At 38.7% G+C, this 25,968-nt stretch overlaps 1 protein-coding gene across 2 annotated transcripts in view; it reads left to right on the top strand.

The window, feature by feature from the left end:
- LOC309501045 (potassium/sodium hyperpolarization-activated cyclic nucleotide-gated channel 2) overlaps positions 1-25,458 on the top strand; it is a 73,669-nt gene extending 48,211 nt beyond the window's left edge. For both annotated transcript variants that reach the window (XM_082172985.1, XM_082172986.1), the window contains 5 exons: positions 299-517; positions 16,389-16,535; positions 17,827-18,067; positions 22,968-23,132; positions 24,516-25,458. In XM_082172985.1, the coding sequence (XP_082029111.1) occupies positions 299-517; positions 16,389-16,535; positions 17,827-18,067; positions 22,968-23,132; positions 24,516-25,441 (1,698 nt within the window). In that variant the 3' untranslated portion in view covers positions 25,442-25,458. The remainder of the gene's footprint in view (positions 1-298; positions 518-16,388; positions 16,536-17,826; positions 18,068-22,967; positions 23,133-24,515) is intronic.
- Positions 25,459-25,968: the final 510 nt, after the last annotated feature.

Genomic DNA, 25,968 nt, shown 5'->3' with positions numbered 1-25,968 from the left:
TACATTTTACATTTACATTTATTCATTTAGCTGACGCTTTTATACAAAGCGACTTACAATTGCTATATATGTCAGAGGTCGCACGCCTCTGGAGCAACTAGGGGTTAAGTGTCTTGCTCAGGGACACATTGGTGTCTCACAGTGGATTCGAACCCGGGTCTCTCACACCAAAGGCATGTGTCTTATCCATTGCGCCACTACCACCCCTTTTAATGTTATAGTGCTTTCAGATTGGCATAGGTGATGTGAGCTGTAGTTCCGTACTGTTTATGTTATGTTTGTCTTTCTCTCTCTGCAGAATGACACGTGGAGTGAGCTGTACTCGTTTGCTGTGTTTAAAGCCATGAGTCACATGTTGTGTATTGGTTATGGTCGTCAAGCTCCGGAGAGTCTCTCTGATATCTGGCTGACGATGCTCAGCATGATTGTTGGTGCCACCTGCTATGCCGTCTTCATCGGACACGCTACGGCCCTCATCCAATCGCTGGACTCCTCACGACGCCAGTACCAGGAAAAGGTAAAGCAACTGTGCATGAGGTGTTAAATAATGAAGTAGAAACAATTGACTATAAAGCTACATCGGGTGACTTTTAGCCTTCTAGCGGTTTAAGCATAAAACTTATATGCATTGTTGTTTTTAAATAACGCTACAAAAATTTGGTAATGCTGACATTAGATGGTATGAATGCTATTCATATCAGATGGAAACTATAACTTGGCAAGGCTATTTATTGGCAAATAGACCAAAGCAGCAACTAGTTTAGAGAACTAAACATTGTTTTGTGCCAATGCCCGGCAAAAGTGATGCTATGTTGATTCATGTTTTATTACGGATATTGTCTCTTTCCCTTTTTGCTTGCAAAACTCTTTTCGGGCTCGATGTTCAGCTGCGGCTTCAAGCTACTTCAACTGCATATAGTAGTAGCCTGACCTTCTTTATTTACGGATATGCTGTAAACATGCATGGAGGAATGACGAAAGCATTATGCAGTTTCCCAGGAAATCGTCCCAACAATAATATCAATAATTATTATATGCGTACCATTGTGATTTGGGGTAAGACAAAAACATGGGTTGGAAGATGGTTTTATGATGTACTAGTTTATTTAAATTTTGTTCATTTCAAACAAAAAAGGTTGCATCGTATTATGCATTTCAATTTGCATTCTTCTCCACTTACTATATTGTGTACTTTGCTTTCAATGGTAATATACATCCTTTTGAGTATGTTGGCTGAATTGGGACACCAGTGTCATATAATTGCATGTTGATACCACAGACTCCTTTTTCATGCACTGTTTGCTTTTGCATGTGAGTGCAACATCTGTCTAAATTCACTACTGTTTAAAGGTAAAGGTAGGGTTGGCAATTGCATAGAGGTTAGCATTAGCAAGTTAGCTTTGAAAGCATAAGATCCTACCCTACAGAGCGTCTACAAAGCAACGCCTCCTTTAAAACATAGCAGAGTATGCAAAGCGTCACAAGAGACAGTGGTAAATGACCTTATGTCTCAAACCACATAACATTATAATAATAATGAACACAACTTAAAGAGCACTGACCTGTACCACCTGACTGCTGCAGATTCATTTCAGCGTTGATAGTGTTGACATGTAAACACATAAATCCGAGGTTGAGGACGTGAACAGCTCCGGGTAGAACGTCACGGGTTGCCATCTCGTAATTACGGTTACGACATGGTGTGTGAACGCAGCATAAGCTCAGTGTTTTGGTTCAGGAGGAACTGTAAAAGCTGCTGATGTTTGTTTGTGGCAGTCGGCGACTGTTTGTCTACATCTCCGCATAGCCTCATGGATCACGCTGATGAACTGTGATGTCTGCGCGAGCAGGTACGCGGAGGTATGGAAATACATAGGTTGACAGGCAAAAAGGATATCAAACCAAATGCAATGATTGGTCCTGAGACTTCCACAGAAGATGTGCATGTTTTAATATTTAGAGCACTTCTATTATTGATTGCTATCAGGATGTGAAGAGAGTTTCAACCAGTATAACAAAAATGTTTATAAAACAAATTGCCTACCCTACCTTTTAACTTATAGACTCATACAGTTAAAAAACGCTGTGCTAGCTTTGCCCTCGCGAGCCTTGCTTTGTCAAAGTCCCCAGGAAACTGCCACAGAAGCATTCTCCTCCAAGGGGTTTGTGGGTAAGGCTCGCCTAAAAAGCTAGCACGAATGCACAACTTGAAAAAGCAGTTAAAAATATTTCTATTTAGTGTTTCTTTTAATAATTTTAGTACTTATTTTTCAATTAGTTGCCAAGGCCTATTCCTTGACCTCATAATGTTACTCCTCCTCATCCATTAAAACTCATTAAAGTCGCTATTGTTCCATGTGCCTGCGCAGCTAATGTTTGTGCAGCTGTTACGGTTTGTTTGTCACTATTGCGTTGAGTCAGCAACTCTTCAGATGCTCTCGTGTTGATTGGATAATGACTGCTAATGCGACAGATAGTTGTCTTTCTGACTGTGTGTTTGTTTTCACTGCAGGCTCTATTAGCCGATGAGACCGCAGCTACAGCATCAGCTTATGTACTACCTACCGCAGTGCTGACTTGGTTGTGGCTGTCATATTTCTGTGCGTCGTGTTTGTAACAGTAGATTAGACTTGGCATGGCTTCAGTGTTCCTGCTCGGGCCAATCGTTTACCAGCTCTGTTACCATGCAGAAAGATTGGCGGAGGCAACGGAGCACTCTGATTGGTCGCTTTGAAGAAGAGGGATTGCCTCCCGATCTGTTTAGCCAGTAATTCGAGGCGTGTATCCTCAAGTGGAGGACAGACGACGAGAGACTCGTTGCGTATACGATTTATGTGCGTGTACGTGCGCACAATATTACAGTGTCTCTCTGGATGAGCTAAAATTGATGAGGTAGCAGATTAGTGTCCTGCCAATGTCCTTGTGAAGTAGGTGTGTGTGGTGCACTGTGATTCTGTCCTTGAAAGTGCCGTAATGAAATGATGAGAACGAGGTAGGGAGGGAAACAGAAAGACAGACAGAGAGAAATAGGGGGTTGGGAATAGACCTGTAGGGGTCAGGGACGAGTGACCTGCTTCTCTGCGCTGTGTGATTCTCTCACTTTAGAAAATTCTCCCCTTGAAGAGCCTCTTCAGTTTTAAAGGGACAGTTCACCTAACAATGTTGTGGTTTTATTGTAGTGTCATTTTGCTTTGAGCTGCAAAAGGTGCTAAATATACACTACCGTTACAAGTCTCTTATACTCACCAATGCTGCATTTATTTGATAAAAAAATACAGTAAAAACAGCAATATTGTGAAATATCATTACAGTTTAAAATAAGTGTTTGAATACATTTTAAAGTGTAATTTATTCCTGTGATCAAAAGCTGAATTTTCAGCCAGTCTTCAGTGTCACATGATCCTTCAGAAATCATTCTAATATGCTGATTTGCTGCTCAAGAAACATTTCAGATTATTATCAATGTTCAAAACGGTTTTGCTTCTGCTTCATATTTTTTTGGAAACCATATTTCAAGATAGTTTGATGAATAGAAAGTTCAAAAGAACAGCATTTATTTGAATGATAAATATTTTGTAGCATTATAAATGTGTTTACTGTCACTTTCGATCAATTTAATACATCCTTACAGAATAAAAGTATTAATTTCCACACACACACACAAAAAAAATCTTACTGACCCCAAAACATTTGAACAGTGTATATTCATTATCTTCTCATCCACATGTCTCCAAAAAAGACAAAAATGACAAAAAAATGAATAAGTGTAAGTTTTCAGAAGCCATACAGTATATTTGTGTGAGTAATAGGCTATTATTTAAAGGTCAAGTTAAAAAAAATTCTACGCTACAAGACATTTTCTCACCCCCAGCTTAATGTGTAAATACAAGTCATTCATAGTTTTATTCAATATCGGTAGAAATTATACAGCAGTCTAATTTAAATTAGACACTATTAAACTTTCTGTGCATTACAGAAATTACAGCTTTTTCAGTTCTGGTTCACATTTGCGCCTATTCAAACTATTGACAAACTATTATTTTATGGTGTTGAGTACGATGTTTAGAAAACTTGCAATGTCAAGTCAAGTTACATTTATTTCTACAGCACTTTATACAATACAGATAGTTTCAAAGCAGCTTCACAGTGATAAACAAGAATATAACAGTAGGAACATTCATTATTTATACAGCGAACTCCAGTCAGAGTCATTATTCAGAATCAGCTCAATATAGTTCAGTGTTGCTTCAGTTTTGTTCAATAATAGTGCAAAGTTCATCAAATAAAGCAATCATTAAGTTAAAGGAACTCTTGTTGTGTTCCACAGGGGGGAAAAAGCAGGTTGCATGAGAGTGAATATGTGATAAAAACAGCATGATTTTCATTTTTAGCTTGAGCTGTATCTTAAGGTGATCATTTATTATGTTCAGACTGTCTGTGCCGCACTTTAAACGCGCGCGCACCTGACCTGAATCGCTTATGTATTACAAAGATACAATCGCAGACGGCTTGACTCATCAAACAGCAAAAAAAAAATCCGCTTTCAAGCAGGAAAAATGTATGCAGTCATGCAAACCCGTGCTGTGATATGACGTGTATGAATGACTGTTGTCCCTCAGGACACCTTCAGCGTCTTGAGCGGTGGGCTAGTTCTCTCTCTCTCCATTGATAGTCTTCGCCTCGGGTGTGTGTTTTGGACACAGACAGTCCTTTGAAATGTAATGCCGTGTGCTCATGCAAACGCATAACACACTCAACAGTGCCTGAAGAGGAAATATGACACATATATTTATGTCACATACTGTATGTTACAGGGCTGTTTGCGTCATAGATGTGAGCTACCTCACATTCAGCTCAGCTATGTGCCGCTACCGTTTTTGCTCAGTGTGTGTGTGTGTGTGTGTCTGTGCAATTGTGAGCATTGCTTATTTTTATCGCTGCTATAAAAGTGTGTTGACGGACGGAGTGCTAAATCTGGAAGGCTGGGAAGCGGTCTGGATACTAAAAGAGATTGACTGAGCCGGGCAGATTGGAAAAGGTAGAAGAAAGACGCTGTTCTGCCTTCTCGATGCAGTGGAGACACGAACAGCTTTATTATAATAAGATGCTTTTATCTGATTGGCCGTTTGCAGTGTTTTTTTTTAGATGTGCACATCCCAGAAAAACTGACACTGAAGTTCTTCTTAGATGCTATCTTCATGTTTTCTAACTTAAGAAAATGTATAAATATATATATATTTTGTAGTTTCAAAATACAAATAAGTCTCATCTTTTTTATCATACACTCTGAAAAATAAAGCTTCCAAAAAGGTTTTTGCAGCAATGCCATTTTTGGTTCCTCAAAGAACCTTTCAGTGAACAGTTCTTAAAAGAACCAAACAATTTTTTGAGGAAATGAAAGTTTCCATGGATGTTAAAGGATCTTCATGGAACCATCGATGCCAATTAACAACCTTTGAGATGTTTTCTACTTTCTCGTGGCTCAGTGACACACCTGAATGAAAGGATAATTAAGTATGCAGCCTCATTATGCGGGGGCATTGTCTCCTCAGGTGTGAATCACGCCCACTCGCATATTGCCTTTCCAAACAAAAAGTGTCTTACAAAATTTAAATCAATGTATTGTTTTATGTGAACGATTAGGCAGGATGATTTTCACATCATTTTGAAGAAAAAACTCTAAGCGACAAAATGCATTATTCAGAAGTCTTATTGACACATATTTAGTATGTGTTTTGTGGCCTTATTTCAGAAATGTTCATTTTTTGTTTTTTCAATAACCATGCATAAACATTATTTTCTCAAATACAAACATGTACATACATGTTGCTCACATATTATGGTAGCCCTGTTTGTGCTAAATAGAGAAAAGCACAAATGTAAGGGCATGTCAGAACATCTCAAGGACCCCAAAAACACCTTAGACCCCAGAGGGTTAAAGCTACACTGTGTAGGATTTTCTCCCATCTAGTGGTGAGATTTAACCTGGCTAACGTCAAACCTCTTTCTCATTGAGACGTGGTCTGGGAACCACATGTTAATTTTCTCGTATTTGAGGCGTGGTTTACGAATGCCCGGAGCCGTTTATTGGGCGCTACGAATGTCTATCAAATGCACCTGTACGTAGCTCATATAGCCAATCGTTTCAATTATACCAGATGACGTATGTAGAGCGACAGAAATTCGACGAGGAAGAAGACGAAATAAACTTGCGTTCTAAACTACTTAGAACACTATCTAAGGCTGCATCGAAAGGTAACTTCGCGTCTGATGCCATGTTGGATCCATAGATATAAACAAACTGTTCGGTGTGTCGCATAGACGTCGTCGTCGTCTTGCTGCTCCCTCCCCGTTCTGTGATTGGTTCCCTTTTTGAGGGGAAAATCTGGTCCATGGTGTCCAGGCTGCCTAGCAGCGTGAATAAAAATCGTGCTGCGCACAAGGCAGCATGGGCAAACCCAGGCTAGGTGAAATTGTTTATGACTACCAACTGAATATTACTTTCTAGCCCCTCCCATTCCGAGGGCGTTTTAACTCCTACAGTGGCCGTATTATTTCAAATCTGCCGGCAGTCATGAGTAATCTCCCCCTCACATTTGTCACGGTGCCACTGAGTGTAAAAAAACGTGAAAGGCGAAGCTTGAATTTCCAGGTATGTCCCTCTTTGGCTAATGTATTTTCAAGATGGAGGCTCAACATGGCCGCCGCCATTCGAGCGACTCGCTCGTATGTATTCAAAATGGCAGATTCTACGCTTACGAGAATTACTATTAGTTGGTAGAAGTAATTACACATTAATGAGCACATATCATTTTGAAAGAACAAAGTGTTTTTTGCTAAGAATCAACTTAAAAAATTACACAGTGTAGCTTTGATGATATATTTGTATATATATTAACTAATTTTGAAGGCGTACATTTTTAAATATGTTGTATTAGACAAAGAAACCTCATGATAATAGGCTGTACATAATCACAGCCTGTCATTTTCAAGGATTACACTTTCTTATGAACATTTTATAATATAACTTACTTTTTTAAAGAAGATTTTCTGTGTTTTCCTTGTTCCAAAATGGGACTAAATCGTTACAATGTTGCATTTTCTCCTTGGTTTTGTTAAAAATGTGTTAAGTCACATGTGAGCAAAACTGTTCCCGCATTGGTTATACCATTTATGTTCCAGTTTTGCTCATAGCCTCATGATTCACCATTATTTCTACAGCAGTTTGAGTGTCATAAAAGCATTTTCAGAGGTACAATACTTTTTTGTGCTCACCCAGAGATCTCCGAAGATCTTTCAGTTATGCTTTATGTTCATCTGTCACTTTTTATTTGTTAAGAGTTACACTCAAGTCAAGTCATCTTTATTTATATAGCGCTTTATACAATACAGATTGTTTCAAAGCAGCTTTACAGTGATTTACAGCTCAGATCAGTTCTCATACAACAGCGTCAGTGCAGTCAGATCAATAATATTGTTGAATATTAAGTTAACACTATCATTCAAATAGTTTTTTGGGGCACATTCAATTTAAGTAAAAGTGACAGCAAAGACATTTGTAATGTTACCAAAGATTTCTATTTCAAATAAATGCTGTTCTTTTGAACTTTTTATTCATCAAAGAAAGAAAAATATGAAACCCTTTTCATCTTTGATAATAATCAGAAATGTTTCTTGAGCAGCAAATCATCATATTAGAATGATTTCTGAAGGATCATGTGACACTGAAGAAGACTGGAGAAATGATGCTGAAAATTCAGCTTTGATCACATGAATAAATTACATTTTAAAATATATTACGATAGAAAACAGATATTTTTAATAACATTTCACAATATTACTGTATTTTCTGTATTTTTTTATTTTTTATTTCAACATTGAATCTTACTGACCCCATACATTTGAATGATAGTGAACTGTGATTTATGATATCAAATTTCGATGCTCAGAGTTTTGTTTTGTGCACTATGTAGCATTTAATGCTCAAGTCTAAAAAGTCATATTTCATCTTTGTTTTCTATTCAGTCAGTCCCAGACCAACGCTGTTGTGTGAGAGCTTGAATGAGTGTTTTCCTCGCCGGGCTGTTTTTGTGATGTAAGCCATTTCAGATAAACCCCTAAACGGCAGGTGAAAACAAAACACACTGTGTCAGTCAGGTGGTCTGTTCCTGTCCAACTGATTGGCTCCTAGCCAGAATAAGCTGGTGTGTGTATTAGACGTTTGGTGATAATAATTACGAGTCTGGTTATGCGACTCCAGGTTGTAGATCCCGCAGTGAAGCCGCTCTGGTGCTCGTAGGGGGTCTGGAATATTTTTCAGGAAATAACAAGAGAAGAATTTCAATTAGACCTAATGCCTCTTGTGCTGTTGTCATTCATTGCGTTGTTTGATTGTGTGTTGAGCAGAAACACAGGCTCTCTCTCTCTCTCTCTCTCTCTCTCTCTCTCTCTCTCTCTCCTGCAGTCTTCTCGGGTTTCACTGAGCTTTCCTTACGGCCCGCTGATGCTCAGAACAGCCTGAGGAAACAGGCATGACAAATATCACCAGATCTCGATCTTCTCTTTCTCTCTCTCCTTCTCTTTGTTGCTCAAACCTTCTGGAATCATTTGTCTCCTCCGTGCAGAACCTCCTAATATCTGTGATTCTTTCAGTACATCTCATAATACACCAGAGTCTCCGTCTGTCTCTCCCCAAAGACTGACGTCCATGCATATGTGTGGATAAACATAATTAATGCAGTACTTCATCAGTTTTGTTCTCCCCGAGGATCTCTGGCCTTCAGGATGAAACTGAACAGAGACGTCAGGTTCAAAGCTGGTGTCTATGCATAATTTAATATTTTATTTTTCATAATTTTATTTTATTATATATATAGTATACCCTGTATATTAGTGCTTTAAGTGCTTTGCGCAAAATTATCATACTCTTTAATTAGGCTTACTTCCTGCAGTAGCTTCACCACTATACATAAAATATATACAATATAAACATATATACAAACAAGGTAATCGACTACTGAATGTGGCAAGTATGTTTAGCAGATTGGTTTTGCTTTTAAATTTAGCTATTTTGAAAAATGTAGTAGCTGACATTGTTCGCATGTTTGATTTTTAGGATTGTTTTAATCTGTATTTTGATTGTATAGGTTTATTGGTCCTTCTCACAGTACGTTCTTGCACAAGAAACCACAGTTTTTATTTAGTTGTTGAATAGACCTACTGTATTTACAGCATTAGCAAAAAACTACTATGGACATGGTACTATGGTATTTTGTATTTTGTACTTTGGAATAGTACCGTGTAAATACCATGGTACATGAGTTTCAATACAGTGGTGTTGCCTCTTTACTTTTTAAAGTAAAGGCCTTGTGATTAGCCCTTCTGTTTACTACAGCTGTGACTTTATGTACACAGGGTAATTGATTACACGTTTTATAGATTATTGACAGATAGCTATCACAATATGGGCCTATCTTGCACCCAGCGCAATTGACTTAGTACACCGACGGCCGACGCATGTATCATTCCTATTTTGCACCCGACACACAGCGGACTTTTCCCTCCACAGACGCACGTCGGTAAACTAGGGAATGAACTTGCGTTCCCGGGGGCGGTTCAGCGAAAAGAGGAGGTGTGTTCCGGCGCAAACGTTCCCTGGTGCTATTTTGCAGTTTCAGAAAACAATTCCGCCACTGACCATGAAAAACCTAATCTAAAGTCAGCGGCGCGTTGCGCATGTTATTCATATGCTATTTTAAGGGCGCATGCTTGGCCATAATCAATGTAGCGTGTGCACAATGCGCATACACTTTGCTTCTCTCATTTACACCCAGACGCAGCAGTTCCCATTTTTAGAAAACCATACATTATTACAAGGAAAAATATTAACACACGAGGGAAATCATTGTTGTGTCCATGAAGATGTGAAAAAATAGGCATAAATCTAGCTTACACATTTACCCAAATTATTATACGCCTGTTTAACCGAAGCTAATTTGGGTGTGTTTCTCCGTCCCCAATGTCACTTCTCTGTGTTTTACGGCCCTGACGAGAACGTCGGTCTCCTCGGCTGTGAACCGCTCCTGGCGCGCGTCTGGCAAATCCACCGTTATAATAGCATTCCGCCATGGAACAAGCGCGCCTGCTCTTAAAGGGAATGTGAGATGTCGCTCTGATTGGTTTATTTCACGTTACGCCAAAACCACACCTATGAATAATGAAGCTAATTCAGACCACAAGCCCACAAAGTTACTTGCGTTTCGCACTTGATACTTGCGTTTCAGATCGTTAAAATAGGGCCCTATGACTGAAATGAGGTCTTAAAGGACTAGTTCACCCAAAAATTCTGTCAGTAATTACTCTCCCTCATGTTGTTCCAACCCCGAAAGAATTTCGTTCATCTTCAGAACACAAATTAAGATATTTTTGATTAAATCTGAGAGCTGTCTCACTGCTCCATAGGCTTCTGTGTTATTTCATCTGCCAGCTCAGAAAAGTTAGTAAAGACATTGTTAAAATAGTCCAAGTGACTACAGTGGCTCAACCTTAAGTTTATCACTATTGGCCAGAATCACACGCATCACATGACCAGTGCCGGCCAATAGTGAGCCTACGTTCTGATGTACAACCCAGAAGCGCTGTGCTGTTACACTACGTGAACTCACTCAGAGGAACACACAGAAGAAAATGAAGAGTTGAATAAAGTCGTTATTTTTGTTGTTTTTTTGCGCACAAAAAGTATTCTCGTCGCTTGACAAACTTAAGGTTGAGTCACTTGGACTATTTTAACGATGTCTGTACTAACTTTTCTGGGATGGCAGATATCGATCTATGGAGGAGTGAGACAGCTCTCAGATTTCATAAAAAATATCTTAATTTGTGTTCTGAAGATGAATGAAAGTCTTACGGGGGTTGGAACAACATGAGGGTGAGTAATTACTGACAGAATTTTCATTTTTGGGGTGAACTAACCCTTTAAAACCATATGCTAAAAGATGGTTTTGGTTCCTGAAAACTTAATGACTCCTTTTTTTTTTGCTGAATAACAGTGATGGACTTTTTTGTGCGAGTTCAGACTCTGTCGAGCGGCTCGAGGGCAGGCTAGCTTTGGCTCGGCTCACTGTACCCGCAGGTAGAAATGTGCTTAGTACTGTAATGAGGTGATTTATTCTAGAATCAGAGTGGTGAATAATACATCTCTGATCCAAACCTGAAATTAGACTTCTTCATCTTTATTTTCAGCAAGAGGACACCAGGACTTCACAACATGGAGAGTTTACACACACACACACACACACACACACACACACACACACACACACACACACACACACACACACACACACACACACACACACACACACACACACACACACACACACACACACACACACACACACACACAGAGCTCAGGTTTCCATTTATCTTAGACGTGGGGATTGAGGAGCCAGGGTTTTGTTTGCTTTTACCTAGACTGGAAAATCTTTAGTCAGGAATCAATATGGTGCCCCAGTGTTATAATACTGTTGTTTAGTCCATTTAGGCTGTTTTAAAACACTGAGGCTGATAATGTGTGTTTGGGCTTGGTAAAATTGGTTAATGTTTTGAAAGAAGATTCTTATTATCATCAAACCTGCATTTATTTGATTAAAAATACAGTAAAAACAATAATATTGTGAAATAATATTATTATAATTAAAAATAACTGTTTTCTATGTTAATATATTATACATTTTCATTTATTCCTGTGATCAAAGCTGAATTTTCAGCATCATTACTCCAGTTTTCAGTGTCACATGATCCTTCAGAAATATGCAATTTGATCAAGAACCATATGAACCATAGTTTTGGTTTTGGGCATCCTGAATTTTGGGGTTTGGTTTCGGCTCAGAATTTATATTTTTCGGTGCATCCTTAATTATCAGTGTTGGAAACAGATGTGTTGCTTCATAAAAGTGTGAATATTATCGTTTTCACGGCTTTATCTGCTGTAATGATTCTAATAGTGATCCTACACCAATTTTTTTACAGTTGAAGTTAAACACACACACACACACTTCATCAGTGATAAAGCATTAACGTGTGTTCTAGTTTTGAGGGCAATCACCCGGTTAAACTCACTCTTAGAGATAAAGGTTCAGTGTGGTTCTGTATAGAACCCTAGCATTCTTGACTCAATTTTATTGAACCCTTTCTAGGTTATTTATATGAAGCTGTTCTATAAATGCCACTCCTGACAGAATCCTTTAAGATTCTAATATAGAACCTTTTCTTCTAAGAGTGGAGTTACAGTTATCACAATTACTCTCGTCTCCTCTTCTGTTCTCCTCTCCACTCCTCTCTTTTCCTTTCTTCTCCTCTCATCTCCTCCTCTTCTCCTCTCGTCTCCTCTCCTCCCCTCTCATCGTCTCCTCTCCTTTCCTCTCATCTCCTCCTCTCCACTCCTCTCTTTTCCTTTCTTCTCCTCTCCTCTCCTTTCCTCTCATCTCCTCCTCTCCTTTCCTTTCCTCTCATCTCCTCCTCTCCTCTCCACTCCTCTCTTTTCCTTTCTTCTCCTCTCATCTCCTCCTCTCGTCTTGTCTCCTCCCCTCTCCTCGTCTCCTCTCCTTGCCTCTCATCTCCTCCTCTCCTCTCCTTTCCTCTCATCTTCTCCTCTCCTCTCCACTCCTCTCTTTTCCTTTCTTCTCCTCTCATCTCCTCCTCTCATCTCCTCCCCTCTCCTCGTCTCTTCTCCTTTCCTCTCATCTCCTCCTCTCCTCTCCTTTCCTCTCATCTTCTCCTCTCCTCTCCACTCCTCTCTTTTCCTTTCTTCTCCTCTCATCTCCTCCTCTCATCTCCTCCCCTCTCCTCGTCTCCTCTCCTTTCCTCTCATCTCCTCCTCTCCTCTCCTTTCCTCTCATCTTCTCCTCTCCACTCCTCTCTTTTCCTTTCTTCTCCTCTCATCTCCTCCTCTCATCTCCTCCCCTCTCCTCGTCTCCTCTCCTTTCCTCTCATCTCCTCCTCTCCTCTCCTTTCCTCTCATCTTCTCCTCTCCTCTCCACTCCTCTCTTTTCCTTTCTTCTCCTCTCATCTCCTCCTCTCATCTCATCTCCTCTCCTCGTCTCTTCTCCTTTCCTCTCATCTCCTCCTCTCCTCTCCTTTCCTCTCCTCCTCTCCTCTCCTCTCCTCTCCTCTCCTCTCCTCTCCTCTCCTCTCCTCTCCTCTCCTCTCCTCTCCTCTCCTCTCCTTTCCTTTCTTCTCGTCTCGTCTCGTCTCGTCTCCTCTCCTCTCCTCTCCTCTCCTCTCCTCTCCTCTCCTCTCCTCTCCTCTCCTCTCCTCTCCTCTCCTCTCTCTTCTCGGATGTTGTGTCTCTCTGTGCAGTGTGTGCATTTCTAAACATGCTCTCTGTTAGACACGCTCTAAATCTGCAGCGGTGCACTGAGTGTGTGTGACTGCTGCTGTCCGCCTGCTTCTGTTCCTCTGCAGGGACAGGACGGGGACCATCCTCTCACAGACAGAAATAGCACACAGATCATACGCACGACTCAGGTTACTCAAGAGAACACGAAGCATTCGAAAACACAAGAAGCTCCAACCCTCTTACACACAAGACCATAGTATTGCCTTAAAAATAGACCACGGAAAAGCCTTCATTACACCATATATATTTAGGTCAATACCATGATGATAGTACCATGGTATTCTTTGAAGGTTCTTGCTATGCCTTGTCAATGCATGATTTATGAATATGACAAAATGTTGTTTTGAGGTATTAAAATGAATGAAAAGCGTAATTATTACCATTTCTGTATTGAATTAACAGAGGTGTTTTACCCATGTTTTGAATTACACATCACATTGTGTTGTGTTTTAGTGTTAACGGAAATATCCATAAACTATAATGTCCTGGCAGAAAATATACCAGTACCTTTTCTATTTTTCTATAGATTTTGTTTAAACCTGTGACACATTTAATCTTATAAGAACCCCCCAAATGAACGGTGATATTAGTATGAATAACATCAGCACTCATATACTAACGATTGAGAACAGTTGCATGTCCTTGCATGTCTTGACCTATCCTTGTCCATAACCTCTCACGCTGATCGGTAAACGGCTCCTTCAACGGCGACTCAGTTTTCATTCAATTTGCCTGTAAATGAGGCGAGAGAGGATGTAGTTTGACGTCACACGGGTCTATCCATTCCATCTCTATCGCATTGCTTTCTTCTGACTCGGCCATTAAACACAATTGTCTTTATCGGTCCATCAGTGAACCACTTAGATCAACACTGCTGGCTCTTCAAATGAGGAAAGTGAGTGACATCTTCACCGTGAAGCGTCTGGATCAATGAAAGCCTTGGAAAAGCTGTTTCAGATCCACTGGAGGCTGTTTGAAATCGTCTAAATGATGGACAAAGGAACGTTTTTCAAGACGTATATGACGTCCTACAGTGCAATCCGTCATAATGACTCTGAAAAAGCAGCTTGAACTCCTGTTTTTGCTACTGTACCTTTAAGAGTTCTGAATGACCTCTGTTGTGATTGATGCTTTGATCTCTGGAAGTTCAAAAATTCTAAAATCTAGCACTTTGAACTCTTTCAAAAGATCAAGGTAAATTAGATATTTTTCTTTTTTTTTCATGTGACCTCCGTTTAGAAACAATCTTTGAACACTGTTGACCCAGCGCTGCTGCCGAGAGATGCATCCCACTTTCATGTTGGTATAAAGCTCAACACACAGGCAATTATTCTCACAAGTGGTTGAGGGAGCTTTACAGGTGTTACACAAACGCCTGCGTCAGCATGATGCTGCTGTGCAACGGGGAACACACACGACTGCAGTGCGAACGCCTCCGGTCTGACCTGCTTTCTTTGTTGTTTTGCGTAGATCATTCCTGTTCTCATTCTGTCTCAGTAAAAAAACACAGTTTGAGGGATGTTTGGCTCGGTAACTAATGATCTGAGGTTGGGATTTGGGGTTGTACGTTTGCCTGAAGAACAAATACTGACTCTGTGGACCTGGATCTGAGCAATGAGAGTTTTAATGTTGACCATGAGCGTTTCTTCAACGACCTGTTTGGACCTCATAGAAAGTAAATTTGTTTAAAACACTTTTCTGCACACTCTCACTAGTTTAATTTTGTTTTCTAACAATGGATGTACGTTTATCTCAGGATGCTTTTTTCATAAAATTTCCTTTTTTTTAATGTTTCAGTAATTTTTTATCTCGAGCATTTCTGTGACCGTTGTCTACTTCGCAACTGTTATTTCATTATAATTGAGATACTTATAGGTTTTATTAGTATTTTGATTATAATGTAGCTTTCATTTTAATTCTAAATTAGAGTTATAATAGTATAATTTCCATTTTTATTCGTTTTTGTTTTTTAAAAATATGTCTACATAGTTTTATTAATTTTGTATCATCTTTATTATTAAGCATTAATTTTTATTTCAGTTTTATTTAGTTATTTTACTACATCAAGTTAAACTAAATAAAATTGAGCAATGTTGAAAGTAGTTTTAAGAAAGTTTTTTTTATATTTCATTTTATTTCAGTTAACATTTATTTCAAGGAACAAAAGTGTATTTTTATGGTTTTTATTTTAGTAAACGATAATATCCCTGTTTTATTAGGAGCAACAGCTATTAAGGGACAGTTGTAATTTGTGTAAAAATGGTTTGGTTTGTCTCTATTTCACTATTTTAGTATTGATATATCATCCTGATATAATCAATATTAACATATTCAATCATTTAAAAATGATAATTCATAGCTAATAACCTGTTTCCTTGGGTGTAGCTTGACATTTGTGCATTTGACTGATGCTTTTATCCATTCAATATATATATATAGCATGATAAAGCATGAATATATATATATTTAGTATGTTATTCATGCTTTATCAGGGTCAATTTAAGTGTATATTACTTTTGACTACTCTGTTTTAGACTACAGTGATCTGGACTTGGCAAAACACACAGTTCAGAAAGCTTGATCATCAAGAGTGATGATCTTTATGAGTTGTCCTGTGATTTTCTTATGTCTTTTGTTCTCTTTCCTGGCCTCGTTTCTCTTGAATATGGAGCGACTGTGATCGTGTCTATTGTTGAATAGCATTACCTTGGCATGGCTTGTGTCTGTAAATGTTCTGTACTCCACAGGATGATGATTCTTCAGATGTTAACTCAGTTTGCTTGTGTTGAAGTCCTGTGAACTTGTGCCTTGCCTTTGAAATGCCCCGTCTCACAATTGGCAGTCGTACTTTTTGTTTTGTTGAAGTTCAGAGATTGCTGACATGATGCTTCACATCACAGTGCATTACTATAGCTGACAGAACTCATGCATCTTTTGGTTTCAATAAAAATCAACCCCTGGGTTATTTATTCTTTTTTTCTCTCCGCAGTACAAACAAGTGGAGCAGTACATGTCCTTCCACAAGCTTCCGTCAGATTTCCGACAGAAGATCCACGATTACTATGAGCACCGTTACCAGGGCAAGATGTTCGATGAAGAAAGCATCCTGGAGGAACTGAACGAGCCGCTCAGAGAGGTGAAGCTTGTGTTTGGTTATCTGTGTGTTTTGCAAAGGTCTGTCAATGTCTGTAAACATCTGTGGGAAAAAAAAAAACTCCCAGAAGGCCCTGCAGTTGTCTCAGAGCTTTCCGAAACAATAAAACCACGCTGAACGGGGAACAGCTTCCAAACTAATTTATGTCACAGTAAACAACTAAATCTCCTCTGTGAATGGCTTGCAGCTTTCACTGTAATGTTGTTTAAGAGAGCGTAACTAACATTGTGCTATTTGTGTATTGATTTTTAAGTTTGGATATGATCCTTTATGGCTGAATCGCACCAAGAAATGTAAAATGTCATCCAAAAAACGAGATATCATTATATATAGCATCCTTTATTGTATATATGTATGTATGTATGTATATATGTATATATGTATATATGTATGTATGTATGTATGTATATATATATATATATATATGTATGTTTATAGAATCAAATTTTCAGGATTGGTTTTGCCATTATTTGCCATTACAAGCACATTACCTTACAAATTCTTATTACCATATCTCTAATAATTTTGTAAAATGGTAAATTTTATATTTCCAATATAATGAATAATTAAAAAAAATATATAATAACTTAAGTCTTTTTCTGATATTGGCATAAATTATATACAATGCAAAACAAATACAAGACAATAATATACTATAGGTCTATATACATTTTCTCAATGCATATTATTATTATTATCATTATTATTAAAATATAAATATATATATATATATATATATATATATATATGATGATTATTATTATTATTATTAAAATATATAATAATAATAATTATTATTATTAATAATATTTGTTCCCCTTTTTTTCTTCTAAAATTAAAAATTTGATATAAGTATACTGAAAAATAAAAAAATGGAAATATTACTTCAATTCTTTTCTGATATTAGTGTAAATTCAATTCAGTAAAACAAATACTGGCCAATAATATACTATATTTAAATTTTCTCAATGCATATTAATATTATTATTATTATTATTAATATACTATTTTTATATAAATTAATAAATATATAATTTTTCAGTATACTTGATATATATATATATATATTTTTTTTTTTTTTTTTTATGTATACCAAAAAACTAAAAGAATGTAAATATGATCACTTTAAATTGTATTTTCTTATTTTAGCATAAATTCAATTCAGTACCACAAATACTGGGCTATTGCCCCATATGTTTCATGTAAACGCTGTGTATGTGAAATATGTGTTTATGTATTTCTCTCACCCTGCGGTCTTTCCATCTGCTGTCAGGAAATCGTGAACTTCAACTGTCGTAAGCTGGTGGCCACGATGCCCCTGTTCGCCAACGCCGAACCCAACTTTGTGACAGCCATGCTGACGAAGCTCCGTTTCGAGGTCTTCCAGCCAGCCGATTACATCATCCGTGAGGGAACCATCGGCAAGAAGATGTACTTCATTCAACACGGCGTCGTGAACGTGATAACCAAAGGAACGGTTGGGCTGAAACTTTCTGACGGCTCCTACTTCGGAGGTACAATCCCACTCGTATTAACCTCGTAAATTAGATGGGAATTAAACCATCACTTCACTTAATTAAACTGCTCAAATCCTTATTGAACCTCATTACATTTTAAATAATTTAAGCCAGATATGGTGTGACCTCTTCCATTTTAGCACTTTTATCGTAATTATATTGATGTTAAATTAGTTGAACTTTAAAGGCAATCAAAATATTCTGTTCTTGCCTGACATTGATATTTAGATGTCAGTGATGTCACTGTAATTTAAGCACTTTTTATTCTCTAGCCAGTTTTTCTAGTAACAATGTCACATTCTCAACCAGTTTTTCTTCTTCAAAATAATCATTCAACAAACTCTTTTTTAATTTTTATATTTGATAGTGATGTGTGTAATTTCTGCACTACCAAATGGAATTGCAAAATGATCATTTAGAATTTTTTCCAACACATCCCCACCTGCTATTGGTCAGACAAACAGGAAGCTCCGCCCCTAAATCTGCTCAAATAAACAAAACAGTGTTTTGAAAGCACCACAGCGTTGAAACCATTCTGGAAATGTTCTTTAAACCAACTCATGAGGCGTATGTGCATTTATGTGCTTTAAAGTCAGGATTTTAAGATGGATTTTGATTGCTGTTGATGTTTTTTATCATTGCTGGGGGGAAAAAATCGCTCTGAAAATGATTACAATAGCCACGTTTCCATTACCCTTCAAATTGCGCAAACTGAAATTGCGAATTGAAAGTACGCCCAATGGAAACACGTCAATTTCGCAAAAACTCCCATTTATCGCAAAAAAGTTCCGCTCGCATGAGGTGGTTTTTCAGGCAATTCGAAAAAAGAAATATTTCGCAAAACTGCAATGGAAACAGTTTTTGCGCATTTACAGGTCACCTGACGTAATGACGCGGTGTGTTTGGACAGAATACGAGACAGAGTTCTTTATTAAATTCATATAAGACAAAAGAATTACAGGAATACTGGATTCTAAACCTCAAATAAATGCCACAATCAAGACCTCGAAGCAGAAATGAGGGAGAAACACCCAGAAACACCTCATATGTGCTGCTCACAGTATAATAAGGGTTGTTCCTTACCATTAATGCTTGGAAAACACACATACATCTCTTTCGATTAATAATAATGGCCAGTGCAGTGGCTGGGATATAGTACATAAGCCTACCAACGTCCGTTGCCATGATTTTTGGAATGATTTACTGATCGCAAGAGGAAAAAATGAAGTTTTAGTCGCATAACATCGGATAATGGAAACGGCGTCATTTCGCAATCGTTTTTTGTCGACATTTAGAAAAAAACTTTTTCCGCAAATCTGTAATGGAAACGCGCCTAATGTCAGAGTTGTGGTGTGGACTCTTGGCAATTTTTTTATTTTTATTTTTTTTATCTCTGATTATAGTTATCATTCTTAAGGTGCCATCATTTTTACCATTGTTCCGCAAATTTTCATGGGCGAAATCCAGTCATTTCAATAGGAGTTTTGCGTGAGGGCGAAACATTTCTCCACACAGATTTCTCTGTGGGTTCAAGTTGGTCACATAGATTCGCAGCGTTGACCTACAAAAAGCTGCTTGGTTAGAAAGTGAATTGTGTGTGAGCTGTGCTTCATACATCACTACACTATTGACAATGGACAATTACCTTTTTTGCCGTAATTTCGCTGATTTCGCTGACCTTTAGTGTGAACGGGAGCACGTTCTAACCAACAAGCTAAGCTTGTCTATTTGTGTGGCAAATAGTAAAAACCAATCAGGACAGATTACTGTTACAATTTTGTTGAAATGTTGCATTGCATCTTGTTTACGACACTGTATTTTCTTGTTAAAGAGGCAACATTATGCCCTAAAATCTTGATTTTGTTTTTGGGCTCTACTTAGAACAGGTTTTCATGCTTGAATGTTCAAAAAACACATAATTTTTTACATATTCTCCATTGTTGCAGCTCCTCTCTTCCCAGTCTGTCAGTAACGCTCTGTTTAGTTCCTGTCTCTATGAAGCCCCTTCTTCTGAAAAGCACACTGTGCTCTGATTGGTCGGCTGGAGCAGTGTGTTGTTATTGGTCAAGTGCTTCGAATGTGTTTGGGAAATGCCCCGCCCCTTAATATAACCGTGAGATTCAACACACTGCTTACTTACTCATCCAGGCCCCGCCCCTTTATTCTGAAAAGCACACTGTACTCTGATTGGTCGGCTGGAGCAGTGTGTTGTGATTGGTCAAGTGCTTCGAGTGTGTTTGGGAAATGCCCCGCCCCTTAATATAACCGTGAGATTCAACACACTGCGAACTAACTCAACCAGGCCCCGCCCCTTTATTATGCGCATTCATTATTTAAATGATAAATACTGTGACGTGTTCGTTCCCGGAAGAAACTCAAGACTACAATGGAGGCGTTTCAGGGAGTTCAGAAACAGAGACACTGATATAGAGAATAACTCCCACTGGAGGGACTCTTTGCTACTTTGCAGATCTTTTTTTTAAGCTCAAACAGCAATATTACACACTAAAGAACATGTAAGAAAGCATAATATGTCCTCTTTAAGTCTCTGAATCCTCTGTAAAGCAAGAACTGCAGCAGAAGTCAGTTGAATTGTCATGGTTCTGAGCTGGTGGAGGGATCCAGACCCTGGGGAACCCAGAAGTGTGTGTGGTGAGATGTGATGTGCTCTGCTGAGGAGTGAAACACGATCTTTCTGCAGCCTTAAATCCGCATGAGTCAGTCGTTTTTTAGCTGCAGAGGACAGGAGGGTTTGGAAGAGGCTCTCGGCGCGTGACCTTGGAAAGGTCGAAGACAAACCCATGTCTTGTGCAGCCTGAGATAAAGAGAGAAGCCGTCTGATCCTGTGGGCGTTGCGTAGAAGGATCAGTCTCAGTTTTTTTCCCAGAGGAAAACTGTATTGCTCTTTTCAGAGCTCAGACTTAATGGAGATCTCATTTCCGTTTCATTTAAGGATCAGACTTGTTGATGCTTTCTCCTGAAATTCATTTGGGAGGGGAAAAAAAATAGACACAAACGAGACAATTAACACTCGGCGTAGCGCTATCAAATGGATGTGAAATTTCACTTCATGATCAAATACAAGTAATTATATTATATTTTGAATAAAATATACAAGATTATTGTATTTTGACATTATTTTTTGGAACAAGCAAGCAAATTTCCCTCAAAATATATTGGCAAAGCATTTTAAATTTACACACACACACACACACACACACACACACACACACACACACACACACACACACACACACACACACACACACACACACACACACACACACACACACGGCTATATTATTCTATAATAATAAGCTAATGCATTAATCTGAAGCATACATTTATTTTTTTATTTAAAAAAAAAATGTATATATAATTAAGTTTTTTAATGACCCAGAACTTTCTTGACAGTTTTCTTGTGATTCTCACTTATTTTTTATGTAAATGCTATGTATATGAAATATGTGTTATGTATTATAGAAATTATAGAGCTATATAATGGTTATGATACGAATAGCAGCTTTAAGGAGAATCATTTTAGCTCATATTGAGATCTGACTTTTGATTGCACACTTTACTTTTTTTTTTTTTCTCCAAACAAACAACTGAAAAGCAGATATTTCTTTGCATATCAAAGTCTCCATTTAATCTCATTGTTGTAGGATATTTTTCTTTATGGGTTATAGTAGCTTTTGTGTATGTGAGGGTGGATTTAATCATATGAAGGAACAAATTAGATGCAAATGAGGTTTTGTGTCCACAGGAGTGTTTGCGTCTGCACCGGTGTGTGTGTGTGTGTGTGTGTGTGTGTGTGTGTGTGTGTGTGTGTGTTCTCCTTTATGTACCTGTGATTGTAGCTTTAATTTACTGCCTTTTGGTTTGATGAATGACCCCGGCTCTGGATAAACGCTGCTGGAATGACAAAGTTCTCTAAAGTGAACCAAGGTTTCCAAGGTTGTGTATTGGATTTTCTGGATTGATTAGGAAAGCAGACACAGGGAAGTGGACCGAACACACAGAGGTCCCTGATGGATGGGTCAGGATTTAATACGCGGAATGACACACAACATATACGATGAATGATGTTTATGATCTTCTGAGGCTTATGGGTTATTTCTCTCCCATCCTAAGGAACTAGATGTGTTCCAATATCGCATGAGCTAAATTTAATACTGGAGTGTGTGTGTGTGTGTGTGTGTGTGTGTGTGTGTGTGTGTGTGTGTGTGTGTGTGTGTGTGTGTGTGTGTGTGTGTGTGTGTGTGTGTGTGTGTGTGTGTGTGATCTTCTAAATATAGACACAAAACAACCTTGAACATTCACCATGAAACAATGAAAATATAATGATTGGGACTTAGATGTGTGACGTCTGTGGGACTTTTATTTTTTATTTTTATTTTTTTAATGAAAGTCATTGGAGTCAAGTGTTGTTTGGACCATAATTGTTCTTCAAAATGCCTTCTTTTTTGTCCCCAGAAGAAAGTCAAACAGGTTTGCAGTGACCTAAGGGTTGAGTAAATTATGACCGAATTTCCCTTTAAAATGGGATACGCTGAATTTTGCACTGAAATAATTACAAATTTAATTTTTATGCCATGAGAGCTCAATAAAGCGAGAATATATTCAGCGCTTTATAATAAGCATTCAAATCACATACTTTTGAATGAAGTCTGATCAAGTTTAATTACTTTCTGCAGCCATTCCCTGTTCAATGAAGGACTCTTCAGGGTTTCAGTTTTTCGAGCAATTTAAAAACACTTGCCATTTAGAAAAGGTCTCAGAGTCACTCTCCCCTGATTAACGCCACTATCAAGATGTTTTTAAATTATTCTGGTACTCATGTCCTGTCCTTGCATCTTCAATGTGTGTGAGTTTGACCCGTTTTCCTCTCTGTCAGAGATCTGTCTGCTGACGCGGGGTCGTCGTACGGCAAGCGTGCGAGCGGAGACCTACTGTCGCCTGTATTCTCTCTCCGTGGACAATTTTAATGAGGTATTGGAGGAGTATCCCATGATGAGGAGGGCCTTTGAGACCGTGGCCATCGACCGACTGGACCGCTTAGGTAAGCGAAACCAGAATCACCTTCTGAAGTTTCTCAAAGAACAATAATGTGAACATTTTAACGGCTAAAGGGATTATTCAGGGTTAAATACAGCTTAAGCTTTATGGGAAACATCTGTGTCGATTAGGACTTAATATTGACCTCTCAATAATGGTGGGCTTGTAAAAAAACCGAACTGAAAACCTGTTAACAGTAATGCACTTGTGTCTTTGACTTCTAATGTAAATGTTTAAAAGCAGAACTTTTAAAGAATATACTTAAGTGTTAATTGAATATTTTTTCTGACACTTAATTGCATGTTATTTACAATTAAATCAAAATATATTATAGTTTGAATTTATATTAAATGCAATTGAGTTGAATTAGTTGAACTAACTATTGAATTGCCTATTGAACTACCTATTTAATATGTTTTCTGACTCTTAATTGCATGTTATTTACAATTAAATCAAAATATATTATAGTTTGAAATTTGAATTTGTATTAAATGCAATTGAATTGAATTAGTTGAACTAACTATGGAATTGACTATTGAACTAACTATTGAATATGTTTTCTGACTCTTAATTGCATGTTATTTACAATGAAATCAAAATATATTATAGTTTGACTTTATATTAAATGTAATTGAGTTGAATTAGTTGAACTAACCAACTGTAAGTAGGACTTAAGTACATCTTTATGTCTAATTTATATCTAATATCTAATCTTTATATCTAACTTTCTTTATATCTAATTTCATAGTTCTATTTTCTTTGAAATATGTTGTAAGTGTGTAAAAGATATCATTTATCATTGCTTTGGCACAAAATGCAGTCAGTGACCACATCTTTCAAATCACATGAATTAATTTCTCACTTGGACGGAAACACAGTCAATGTACCTCTGTGTACCTACAGGCCAGTCTGCATGTTTACCTTCTTTTTTCAGAACTTATATTCAAAACTTAACATAAAACATAAAGTGAGTAGTACTAACATATTGAAATATAGTCCAAAACTAAAAAATTAAATACTATTAAAACAATTACATGTAGCTGAACAGTAATACGATACAATAATACAAAATGTTCAATTCAATTCAATTCACATTTATTTCTATAGCGCTTTTCACAATAAACATAGTTTCAAAGCAGCTTTACAGTCCATATTACATTTTAGAGTGATCTGTTATCAGAGGTAACTGTCAAAGTTATGTATTTCAGAAATGTACACATGCAAAATTTTAGTTATCTAAAAATGTATTAATTTAAATAATGAAATAATTTAAGGCAGAAACAATGGGAAGGCTCATTGAAGTAACTCATTGAAGTAATGATTACGTGTTTGTTAACAAATGATTATGACATTTAGAAAATAAATAAATAATAATCTCTCGTTGCAGGAAAAAAGAATTCCATCCTAATGAACAAAGTGCAGCACGACTTAAACTCCGGCATCTTAAACAACCGTGAGAACGAGATGATTCAGGAGATCGTGAAGTACGACCGAGAGATGGTGAAGCTGATCGATCAGCAGCGCCCGCGTGCCATGTCCATGACGCCCTCCATCCCGCCGGGGATGTTTGCTCCGCCTGGCCAATCACAGGGCAGCTCTGCCATCGCTACTCTTCAGCAAGCCGTAGCGATGAGCTTCTGTCCGCAGTTCGGTGGCCCCATGGTGGGTCCGAGCACCTTGCAGTCGCCCAGGATGGTCCGACGGTTCCAGGTTGTGCAAAGCCTTGCCAGCCCGGTTTCGGCTTCTCCTCAACAGTCTCTCCCGCCGCTTGGCGCGTTCGCCGCCGTTGCAATGGCCAGTCCGCCGGTGCAGAGTCCGCTAGCAGCTGCAGGCGGGCGAACTTTCCAGTACGGGAGTGGCCCGATGGGTGCGCGCTCCGGATCGCAATTGTCCCTCATCCAACAGCATGCTCCCAGTCCCACACGGCCCAAAGGATCCCAACCGTTGCACCAAACGGGCAGCTTGACCCAGGATGATAGAGCACTGTCTGCTTCACAACCCTCCCTGCCACAAGATGGCGCTCCACCCGTTGTGCCCAGCCCGCCACCGTCGACCCGCGTGTCCTCAACATCGATCGGCCCACCTCATCCCGCCGTCCCGGGGCCTTCCGGTGTCCGGAGCGCATTGCATCAGAGAATGGCGCTGCCACACCAGGCGTCCGCAGCCGTGGCTGGGAATTACCCGTCCACAACGCCTCCTACAGGCACTCCCCCCGTAACGGGACCGGACTCGGCTATACGCAAGAAAGATTCCATAGTCAGCCTTCCCGAGACGGACTTCACAGCCAGATCCCGGCTCTCGTCCAACCTCTGACGAGGACTCTGAGACTCTTTGCAATACTTTTTTTGTGAGTCAAAGTTTGTTCTTTTTGCTCGAGCGCCGCGCTCGTAAGATGGCTTTTCATAGGAACCAAAGGGAGGGCGATCGGACGGACTTAAGGTGCGGTCACATTTACCATTGCTCTGGGAAATTTCAAGGGCGAAATTTATATTTATGCATCTAGCAGATGCTTTTATCCAAAGCGACTTGCAAAAGAGAAACAAAAGCAATTTATCAATGTTCATAACATGCAATGCCAGGTTTAATTGACGACTAGATTAGGAAGCAAGGTCGAGAAGAGAAGTGCATTGGTTTGAGGGTGTGGGATGGTTAAGTGATTGCAGAAGAGATGTGTCTTCTGCTTATTGAAAGATGGTTTTAGCAGTTCGGGTTGGCAGCTAATTCCACCGGAGAGGAACAGGGAGGGTGAAGGTTTTGGAAAGAGTGAAGGAACAATGAGGCATCACTCATTTAATGACCTTTGCTGGAGGGAGGGAGCATATACATGAAGAAATTGACTC

The sequence above is a fragment of the Leuciscus leuciscus genome (genome assembly GCF_965113295.1).
Source record: "Leuciscus leuciscus genome assembly, chromosome: 6".
Lineage (NCBI taxonomy): Eukaryota > Metazoa > Chordata > Actinopteri > Cypriniformes > Leuciscidae > Leuciscus > Leuciscus leuciscus.
Note: the sequence above shows the minus strand (reverse complement) of the source record. Positions and strands in the feature narration are given on the sequence as shown.